The 11594-nt window shown below is 38.3% G+C and overlaps 1 protein-coding gene across 1 annotated transcript; it reads left to right on the forward strand.

Moving 5' to 3' along the window:
* The first annotated feature begins 3058 nt into the window (after window positions 1–3058).
* On the forward strand, window positions 3059–11594 carry LOC117482292 (arachidonate 15-lipoxygenase B-like). The gene is made up of 15 exons (XM_034130361.1): window positions 3059–3162; window positions 3394–3544; window positions 3968–4175; window positions 4310–4379; window positions 4634–4756; window positions 4831–4931; window positions 5051–5217; window positions 5363–5506; window positions 6268–6471; window positions 6574–6660; window positions 6747–6916; window positions 9229–9350; window positions 9471–9571; window positions 10711–10881; window positions 11064–11594. The coding sequence occupies exons 2-15, from the start codon at window positions 3401–3403 to the stop codon at window positions 11241–11243; spliced, it is 1992 nt and encodes a 663-aa protein (XP_033986252.1). The 5' UTR covers window positions 3059–3162; window positions 3394–3400; the 3' UTR covers window positions 11244–11594.

Here is an 11594-nt window from a genome sequence, read left to right on the forward strand (position 1 = left end):
GATTGTCCTTTAAATCATTATGCAAGTTATTCTTACTTACATTTACATTTATACATATACAATAATTTCTCATCTTCAATCACCTCTCTTCATTCTTATAGTTTTTCTGTACATCCTTTTAAACTGAATTATGCTTGTGCTTTGTTTTAACTCCTGCTCCAAACCATTCCATAAAATCACCCCACAGATTGTTATACTCATACTTCTCAGAGTTGTTCTGACCTTGAGTTGTTTAAAATGTAGATTTCCTCTCAAATTATACCCACCCTCTCTGTCTATGAACAATGTTTGTAATTTCCTAGGAAGTAGATTATGTCTTGCTCAGTGCCGTTTTAAATGTAACCAGATCAGTGAACTTCAATATGTGTGACTTCAAAAATAATACATTAGTGTGTTCAAGATATCCAACATTATTGATAACTCTTATAGCCCTTTTTTGTAATGTGCATAACGGCTGTAGGTTGGTTTTGTACGTGTTTCCCCAAATCTCCACACAGTAAATCAGATATGGCAATATCAGTGTGTTATATAGAGTATACAATGAGTTGTAGTCCAGAATGTGTTTGGCTTTTCCCAATATTGCGATAGTCTTAGCCAGTTTTGCTTTTACAGGAGTGATATGAGGTTTCCAGCTGATTTTGTGGTCTAAAACCACACCAAGGAACTTCATTTCATATACTCTGTCAATATTTATGTTATCTAGTATTAATTGCACATGTGGATTTGTTTTATGTTTTCCAAATAACATAATCTTTGTTTTGCTTATATTTAATGATAATTTGTTTGTGTCAAACCAATGCTTTACTTTAATCATTTCTGCTGTTATCACTTCCATTAGCTCTTTCAAATTGTCACCGGAACAAAAAATATTAGTGTCATCTGCAAATAAAATAAATTTCAATATATTTGATACTCTGCAAATGTCATTGATGTATATTATGAACAGCTTTGGACCCAACACGGACCCCTGAGGTACTCCACAAGTTATGTTCATGTATTCTGATTTATGTTCACCAATTTCAACAAATTGTTGTCTGTTGCTTAAATAATCTCTCACCCAGTCTAATCCCACCCCTCTGATGCCATACCGTTCCAGTTTTGTCAGTAAAATATTGTGATCTATGGTGTCAAATGCTTTTTGTAAGTCTATAAATATTCCCACTGCTTGTTTTTTATTGTCCATGCAGTTTGCTATTTCCTCACTTAATTCCATTAGTGCCATAGATGTTGATCTATCTTTCCTGAATCAAGCTTAATTCATATTTCTTTGTATCAAGGAAATTCCCGTCAGGCACTCATCTGACAGCTATCTCTAACTGTGTTGATTCGTTTTAATATGGTAAACAATGCTCAATGATTCTCACGAAATCTGGAACTTTTTTGAACAACCTTTGATATTGTCCAACAAAGCAAAAGCGACAAATTATCCTTTTCACTATCCCCACATAACTGAAGGAGGTGCTGGCAGTTACAGTTCGCCAAATGTTATTAAACCACGTTAAGGATCGCTGAATAACTTGGTTTCCGATGAAAGGCAAGTAAGTGCATTCAGGCAACATATTCCTTTCAAGTATACAAATTCTCACGCATTGAGATCCATAGAATTGCCCTCCCACCTTGTCTTTTTTTCCTACAAAATACCAGAGAAAAACGATTCTATAACTGATAAAACCTCAGGTTGCACAACGAGAACACTGACAGCAAACAACATACAAGCTTCGACTGGTTTAGTTTGCATTTTGGTTTGCTGAGAATGTATGTAATATAAATTACAATAGAAAATGTACTGTACATTAAAGTGGACACATACAGTGTCCACTTTAATGCTCTGATTAAATAAGATTGCATTTAGCTGACTCTTTAATCCAAGACGATTTACAATAAGGCTAGTAAACCATAAGGATTCATGCTAAGGACAACAAGAAAACTGCTGACACATTCACTTCAAACGAGCCGGACCATTGAAAGTGCTGATGCATAAGTAAAACTCTGAAGTAGCTTTTTATTTTTTATCAGCCAAGGTACAAGTGAAACAGGTGGGTTTTCAGTTTGCAAAGCAAGATGTGTAGACTCTCTGTTGTCTATACGTGAAGCAAAAATGCATGTCTTTTTTCAGCTGTACCTGGGTCCACTCTGAAGTGATGGTTTTTTGTTATTATTATTATTAGTTAATATTTGTTTTTGTTTTGAATTCATGGGTAGAGAGAAAACACATATTTATCTTTTTCAGATCGCATAACGTTGCCTTAAAAAACATTATTTGTTTATTTTCCTGTGGTTTCTCAGTTGCAGTAACTGTTCAGCTCAGCTGACTAAAGGGATGTTTCACTCAGACAAAATAACCTTGACTGTCCAGAAAAGGTTTTGAACATATCACTTCATTATAAGATAATGTCCAACATGTATTTTTTAATGTTTCATGTGAAAAGTGTTTTAGCCAGTACAAAATAAACTCACAGCAGCTTTTAAGTCATCATTTACTTGAACACAGTGAGCTACACTGATATTTTGAATGAGCGAGGAAGCTTCTGTTGATGTGGCGTGCTGAATTTTATACACAATCATGTAAGTATTTTTCCTCATTGACTTCCATGTCAATAAATATAAGTACAAGACTGCCTAATGTCTGCACACTATGACAATGCATTTGTTGTTTTTTTGCCGGAAAAAAGTGTCAGCATTCTCATATTATTTTCACATTTCCTATAGGTTCCCTATTCTAAAGTTGCCTCCTCTTCACACTTTGTAAATACATTATAGCACACAACTACTGAAATGAACCTCAACAGTAGGCTACATGAACAAAGTAGGCACACGTTGAAAAATCACTTTTTTTTGGTGTGAAACCGCTCAATGAACTACATCTCTGTTCTCGCACTATACACGTTACCAACACCAAGACGGCCGTCACGTTAGCACATTTCACCGCTTTCTTTCAGAATGAGGCGAAAAGTATTAAACGAGGAGAAAATCACTACAAGTCTGGGCATGTTGAGAGCTGTACATACACACAAGGGGAGTTAGTCGGTTCCGTATGCATTTTCTAGTTCTACTACTTCTTTCTGGACACTCCCACAAACTGTTAGTATAAATAGCAGAATCAGTGGGGATTACCTTTATCGAAAGAGCCTTTCTTCAGAGAAACTTCTCGCTCATTAAAAGGTAAGAGAGATGCTTTGTGATTGTTGATCAGTTAAGCAATGACTGGACAGTAACACATTCAGTGGGACATTTTATATTAGTTGTATAATACTTTTTGCTTAAGTCGTTTTAATTATGATACCAGAATTTGAATGGTTTCTTTGCACTGAGGTCGATGTAATCACAGTTACTCGTATTAGTACTGAATGGTTATTATAGTTCTCTCACAACCAGGATTCTTCTGCTTTTCAGAGTGAAAATGGTGGACTATAAAGTGACAGTATCCACTGCCTGCCTCGATGATGCCGGCACTTCAAGCAGGGTCCACATTAAGCTGAAGGGAACAGATGGGGACAGCGAACGCACCTGGCTTGAAGGAGATTCCTCTTTCATCCCAGGAGCTGTAAGTCTTAAATATGCCTTTCTATTTTTAAACAAAGGCTTTAACATGCTTCCTCAAACTGAACAAGAGATAACACACACACTTGTTCTAATTTACAGAAACTCAAATAATAGAAACCTTTAATTATCCCTGTAGGGTAATTCAGGTGTTTATTAAGCAACATGAATAAGATTGAAATAAAGATAGCACAGGTAAGTGTTCATACAAGGAACACTCTGCAGCCTTGACATCTAGTTGCTCTCTGGGAAGAGGAAGCAAAGACAGTGAACATATCTTCTGTATTGCGCACATTTTTATTATTTTCTCAAACCTTATACATTCAGTCATTTTGTGATAATCATTTGGATGTCTAAGCTTATTGGTTATCAAATACACTTTATCTCTTGTATCAATGTTTCCAAACAATTTCTGTCATTACACCAGGTGTCTTCTTTCACTGTTTCCTGCCCTGTCTCCATTGGAGAGCTGCATGGGATAGAGCTAGACAAAAAGCCACCAGAAACACAAGATGATTGGTTCCCTGTCAAGGTGGTAGTCAAATCCCCTGAGGGAGTCACCTACAAGTTTCCCATTTTCCGCTCCATCACTACCACTGATGTACAAAACTTCGATGAGGAAAAAAAAAAAAAAGGTTTGTGAAAATGTTTGTTGTACTGTACGATGTTCACTTACCAGAAGACATTAAGAACAAGTTATTCAAGCTGGTCTATAAGGAGTCCAGAGACAATTCTGTATGTTAAATCTTTTTTTGATTCTTTTTTTAAGCTCCGACTACGCCTTCTAAGGCAAAACGCAGTCGGTACTTTGTGGACCCGGATTGGCGAAATAAATATCAGTAAGAGCTCAGAGCGTATTCACATTTTAATTGTATTTATTCCAAAGATAACATGTATCCAAACCTCCTCCACCTTTGGGTAAATATATTCATGATATGTAAGGACAATGAATCACAATGTGACATTGTTGTACCAGGGGTTATGAGTATAAAAAAATAATTGTAGGTGCAGTTTCCCCCTTGTTAAGCATTAGAGTGGTAGTTTTAACAGCTAATAACGGCCTCACCACTTTACCTTTTTCTATTTATCACAGCTGGCATTTGTATGGAGAAGGAATGCCCTATTGCATGAAGGCAAAAACCTATCGGTCTCTGCCTTCGGAGGTCAGGTTCTCCACGACCAAGACTGCGGAGTCTGCATATGATCTCGGGACAGGGTGAAGTCTTCAAAACACCTACCTACCTACCTACAAATACAGTGATTGTATTTTAATAAAGGTTTTTTTTCTAGGATGTTTGAGATGAAGCTATGGGGAGTTGCTGATTCCAAAGAGAACTGGACTGATCTTGATCATATCAAGGCAATATTATGGACCAAGAACTCCTTATCAGGTGTACAATCATAGATTTTCTAATTATTAATTGATTTTGTAACCGAAAATGGTAAATCATGTGGAAGATTTTTATAAAAGAAAATCATAAACTCAACTAAGTGCAGCTCTTTTGTCCAGGCCGGGTCCAGGAACACTGGAAAGAGGACGCTTTCTTTGGCTACCAGTTCCTAAATGGTGTCAACCCCATGTTGATCCGACGTTGTTCAGCTCTGCCCAACAACTTTCCTGTCACTGATGAGATGGTCTTCTCCAGAGGTCTGTATACCTTGGTAGAGGAAATGAAGGTGAGTGTCTTGATACTCTCAGTAGTGTTTTGCCCAATGACATGGTGAATTAAGAATTGTCTGTCACAATGACATGTTCATTTAGTATGTGTAATATATACTGTGTTGATGTGATTCAAATTGTTACTCATCCTCTCTAAAACAGAAAGGCAACATATTCCTGTGTGACTACAAGCTTCTGGATGGACTGACACCAAACATCATTGATGGGAAGCAGCAGTACATGGCGGCTCCCCTCGTCCTGCTCCATAAAACACCTCATGATGAGCTGATGCCACTCGCTATTCAGGTGAGATTTGCACTCAAGTAGCTAACATAAAAGATCTATGCATTGATTGATTCAACTACCATTCAAACTGTAGAAGAAGTGGGCCTCTACGTTTATTTATTCCTGCTTGAGCCAGAGCCAGGCAGGAATAGTTGAGTCGGATCAACTTTTTTTTACAAGACACAAAAGCATTGATGTATACAAGACAAAGGAACGTGGGGCTGCTACTCTAAAGTGAACCCTTTGGTCTGACATGGGCTTCAATGAAAAGGTATATTTCCCCTTTACATTTCTATATAAATGCAGTACATATATATATATATATATATATATATATATATATATATATATATATAGCACTTTTCCAGTCTTTGGAACCAATCAAAGCGCTTTACTCTCATGTCAGCATTGATCCATCCACACACTAATTAGGGGAGACTAATTTACACCCCAATTGGCCATTCATTCCATCGGGAGCAATTTAGGGATCAGCTTCTTGTCCGAGGGCACTATTGAAACCATTGACCTGACAATTGGTGGACGGCGCTCTTCCTCCTGAGCAACATAGTTGCTATGAAACTACTTTCTATGTAAAGATATAGGAGTATTGATGACCTAAGCAGTGAATTAAGTCACAGTACGTGGACTAACTTCCATATTTAAGCGATTAACAGATTGATTGAAAAGCAGAGAAAAGTTATAGTAAATAGCAGAAGAAACAACAATTACAGAAAATGGATCAATGGATTGAAGGAACCACATCACCCTTCCTTCTCCTGCAGCTGAAGCAGACTCCAGCAGGAGACAACCCCATCTTCCTGCCTACTGATTCTGAGTACGACTGGTTGATGGCCAAGATTTTTGTGAGAAGTGCAGATTTCAACCTGCATGAAATCAATTGTCACCTGCTGCGCACACATCTGCTGGCTGAAGTCGTCACAGTGTCACTGATGCGCAATGTGCCAAGGGAACATCTACTGCATAAGGTACCTGGAATAATAATACTTGATTAACTGTAGATGTATTTTTTCAACTTGCTTTCTTTGTTAGCATTTAATAGTGTTACTAACAGAGTTCCCTCTTTCCAGCTGCTCCTACCTCACAATCGGTACACTCTGGAAATCAACTTCCTAGCTCGAAACCACCTCATATCTGAGAATGGATCTTTCTCACAGGTACGGAAAGACCAACTTTTTTAATATCATGTACAGTATTTGTCTGTTTTGTCTGTTTATATCCCGAAATATTGACTGTTCCCTAGTTTGTATCTTCTGGTGGAGAGGCTTTGAAGACCATCCTGAAGCGATCACTGTCCTCATTGACCTACAGCTCCCTCTGCATACCAGAGGACATCACTGAGCGTGGCCTGGAGGCTGTGCCCAACTTCTACTACAGGGATGATGGACTCAAGCTCTGGGATATCATCCAAAGGTATCAGAGTGTAGGCAGTTTCTATTCTGCAATAATAATATGTGCTAGGGATGCAAATAATGTATACTGTAGTTGCCATGCGATAAAGACTCAGATGATGCTTAGGGGTAGGTTTGTTTGAAACAAACAAACAACTGAATCACATAAAACAAATTATGTCAATTAATAAAGGATAGATCCGCTGGCACGCACAAAGGCTATGGATCTGTTTGAATGCAGTTATTGCCCCAGCAAAGAGCACTAGTCCTGCAGTAAAGCAACTTGAAAATACAAATGCAGAATTAGAGTTTATTGTGTTCCATTCCCCATCTGCAGAAGTGTGCTCCATGTTTTGGTTCATGAGGCCTGGCTACAAAGACTTTAAGATTCCTTAAAGTGTCAAACGTACACCTATGCAACCAATTGGTTCCCAACACTTTGAGAAGGTTTATTTACACAAGAGAACATCTACCATCTTGAGAACCGTTTATCAGTTTTCAGTTGGTGGGTGTATTTCTGGGAACCCAGTGGTGGAGCTAGCTAGCAGAACGTACAATAATTAAAGGAATGAGCCATTCAATGATGTCTCTCCAACACGTCGAGCGGTAGCTCGTGGGCAGCTTTTCAGTAGCTCGCCGCTCGATTATCGATTATAGCGTAGTAAGGTTGCTTCTTGATTTTTCGGCCACGGCTGGACAATATCAAGGAACAGACGTGACAGCGGCACAGCGACACCACACACGGAGCAGTCTGCTTTCTCCACCACCAGTCCAGAACCAACAGCAGAATGACCCGCTCTGAATCAGGCCCTGTCGCTGCGGCTCAGAGACACACAGGGAGGGATTTGTGTTTTTTGAAAAACAGTCGTTATCGTCATGTCAGGTGAATTTAATCAAGTCTTGGATTGCAGAGTATGAATGTCCTCTTGCTATTTTCAGTTGATAAATACTTGTGTAAAGTTTGTGAAGGCAGGAGGAAAGCTTCCGCGATCACCGTCTCCTCTCCGTTCCTCCAAACCCCGCCCCCTCCCTGAAAATAATGAGTGACAGGCTGATAGTGACCCGATAGAAACTTTATTATTCACTTAATCACTGATTGAGATATGATGAAGCTAACTTAATCTCATACATTCATGGGATTTATGTAACAGTAAGACAGAGAATGTAAGTGTGCACCCACATGCACTATTTTTGTTTTTATAATGCTGTTGTAAATACTCCTGTTGTCTGCTGTGTTCAGACCATAGACTGTATATATAAAGGTTCAGACTCAAGTCATGTTTGTGATGCCACATTCAAGACATTCAGTGTCTTTTTTTAACAGAAGACCGTTGCTAGAAGCTGCAGCTAGACTGCAGAAGTATTCGTTTTTTGTTTTTGAGGATGGAACAATTTCACACACAGATATAGGGAGGCTAGACCTATACAATTGATTTATTATGGTTTATAATGTAATGTAAAGACGAAGAAGAAGAAGAAGAAGAAGAAGAAGAAGAAGAAGAAGAAGAAGAAGAAGAAGAAGAAGAAGAAGAAGAAGAAGAAGAAGAAGAAGAAGAAGAAGAAGAAGAAGAAGAAGAAGAAGAAGAAGAAGAAGAAAAAGATGGCTGAACTGTTCAGTGTCAATCCTGTGGAGATGGAGGTTATAAATCTCCAAAATAATGTTCAGCTTAAGTCTCAGCAAAACTCACAACATTTCTGGAGCCTTGTAGACCCAGAAAACTATAAGAACATTCACCAAGCAGCACTGAAAATGTCTGCTTTATTTGGCTCTATATACCTTTGTGAAGCAGCTTTTTCTGACATGAATGTCATGAAATCTAAATACAGAACAAGACTGACTGATGAACATTTAAATGACTCTATTAGAGTGAACCTAAGTGGGTACACTCCAGCATACACCTGTATGGTGGACTCCATGCAGTGCCAGTCATCTCACTAACTGTGAAAAAGAGTGAATGCACTTATTTTACACATGTGCCATAAGATGCTTGTAAGGTGGTGATTAAGGACATTTATGTGAATTCTCAATGATGTACTTACGTGGGCCATAATAATATGTGAGACATTTTCGTTTTCTTGGACCTTGATGTGAAGTTAAGATTTGTGACAAGCTTTAGGTATTGCAATTTCACACGTCTACAAAAGTATAGCTTAATTCAACTGATGAGGGCTATGTGAATAAATGTAAGCGATGTGATGCAAGTAGCTGTTGGCCACTTTCATTTTTTCAAAGTAGCTCTCAGATGAAGAAAGGTTGGAGACCCCTGCTCTACAGAGTGTCATACTAGTGCAGTGTGTATAATACACCAGCTAGAAATGTGTTTTACATTTCAGGTTTGTGCAGGGAATGCTCAGCTTCCACTACGAGAGTGATGCCGAGGTTTGGAAGGACGAAGAACTGCAGAATTGGATTTCAGAAATCTTCAAATATGGATTTCTTTCCCGATCATCAACAGGTGGGCTAAAGAAAAGCTACATGTTTTAGATAATAACTGTGCACATTTATGTACCATTGTAATATGATCATTTAAAAAAAAGGCATCTTAGTAAAGCATTTTCTTCCCTCTGGTGATCAGGGATCCCACAGAGCTTCACCACCGTGGCAGAGTTGGTGAAGTTTGTCACCATGGTGATCTTCACCTGCTCAGGACAGCACTCAGCCGTGAACACTGGACAGGTGAAGCCTCTTAATTAATATACTACAATTATTATGTTTTTGTGTAGAATGGGTAAATGAGGTTTTATTACTATTTTTCTGTTCTGGAGAACGATGGATGAATTCTGTTAAAACACATTACATTAGACTTAGAGGATTGTAAGCAAGTCTTTGAAATAAATAATATTTGAAAGCTATGTTAGCAAGTCAGCAAGGCTGTAGATAGACACAGTGAGGCTTTAAGCCAAAACCAACAAACTATAACATGCTGTTAAACTCACAAGAGCAACTGGATTGAACCCACAATGCAAAACAATGAGAACAGAAACAGGAGTTGTATTACTTTAAAAAGGTTTTATTGCAAAACGGGCAGGTACTGTGAGTTTGTGGATGTAGTAAGGCAAGGCAAGGCAAGGCAAGTTTATATAGCACCTTTGAACACAAGGCAATTCAAGGTGCTTTACAAGAATGACAGACATTCAGACAAAGGCATTTAAAAACAGTAATTAAAAAGAAAAGATAATAAAAGAAACATTAAAAGAAAAAACAAATGAATAAAAAGTACATGAATACAAAAGTTACAGTGCAGTTTAAGATATGAATAGTTCAATTAAAAGCAGCGGCAAAAAGATAAGTCTTCAGCCTGGATTTAAAAGTAGTAAGAGTTGTAGCGGACCTGCAGGTTTCTGGGAGTTTGTTCCAGATATTTGGAGCATAATAACTGAACGCTGCTTTACCATAGTAGCAGAAAGAGCTGACACAAAATATCCAGGACACAGGGCTGAGGGATATATAATATAATATACTGTATAATAAGAGCGGCATTGGCTCAGTCTCAGGGACTTGGCCTGGGAACCGAAGGGTTAGTCCGATCAGACCAAAAGAAAATGAGGAGTGTGCACTGGTAGCTGGAGCCAGTTCATCTCCTGGTAACTGCTCCCTAGCCTCTTCACTCTGCCACCTCTCCTATCCTGCATGTGGCTCTGTCTTCTTCTTCTTTTCTTTCTTAATAGTGAAGATATTTCTTTAGAAAAACATTGAACGTCAAGGAGGCACTACAGAAAACTCTGTCATCTCCTCTCCACATCCTCTCTGGACAATTAATGTCTGCACATATTTTGTTCTAAATGTAATGGCAAAAACATATTAATTCATTGCAGTATGACTATGGAGGCTGGATGCCCAACAGTCCCTCCACAATGCAACTTCCTCCACCAACCAGAAAGGGGACAACAAGTGAGGAAACGATGCTGCAGACATTGCCTAACAAGGGTCAGACAGCTAAAGCAATGGTCACCTTGTGGCTACTCAGCCACTCGGGCATTGACACCGTAAGTGCCCAAAACTTCCTGTGAAATAAATTACCTATATCACCTCAAGATGTTCAGATGCTGTATCAAATCAATTAATATTATTAGCGTTATATATATATTGCCAGATGTTATTTTATGTTTGATATACATTTAAATTTGAGCAGGAACATTTATTTTTGATGTATAATTGATGTCATCAGGTACATCTTGGCCACTACCCTGATGCCGACTTTGACGACACAACCCCCTACGAGCTGATGAAGGCCTATCAAGGAGAGCTTCAAACATTGAGTGCACACATCCGTCTTAGAAACGTGCCCCTGAAGGTCCCATACACATACATGGATCCAGAAACGGTAGAAAATAGTGTGGCTATCTGAATATCAGAAGGAATATGTTCCTGAGGTGCTGGCCAAATTCACCTTCATATTAACCAAAGTAGAAATGGGGAAAAACTGCATGTTATTAAATAATGTTGGTGTGGGGGAAGGAAACAATACTGCGTTTGATCATTGAGTGATGATCTGGGAATTCTTTTTAACAGCCTGATTGATAAAACGGAAAATGTACAGTTTTAAATCATAATCGGCATGTTATTTCTTCTTATTAGCCAATTAATCAATACACAGGGTATCTTAACAAAATAAATAGCTCCTGGAAAAATATTATTTTGCATTACAATTGTAAGACTTAAATAAACTGTGCCTTATTACTTATGGTAATAATGAAAA

This window comes from Trematomus bernacchii, unplaced genomic scaffold, assembly GCF_902827165.1.
Source record: "Trematomus bernacchii unplaced genomic scaffold, fTreBer1.1, whole genome shotgun sequence".
Taxonomy (NCBI): domain Eukaryota; kingdom Metazoa; phylum Chordata; class Actinopteri; order Perciformes; family Nototheniidae; genus Trematomus; species Trematomus bernacchii.

Excerpts from the sequence above, each read along its gene's own strand:
- LOC117482292 (XM_034130361.1), top strand. The coding sequence starts at position 3,401 with ATGGTGGACTATAAAGTGACAGTATCCACTGCCTGCCTCGATGATGCC. Across the intron at positions 4,176-4,309 it reads TGAGGAAAAAAAAAAAAAAG|CTCCGACTACGCCTTCTAAG; the intron begins GTTTGTGAAAAT and ends TCTTTTTTTAAG. Across the intron at positions 4,757-4,830 it reads GCATATGATCTCGGGACAGG|GATGTTTGAGATGAAGCTAT; the intron begins GTGAAGTCTTCA and ends TTTTTTTTCTAG.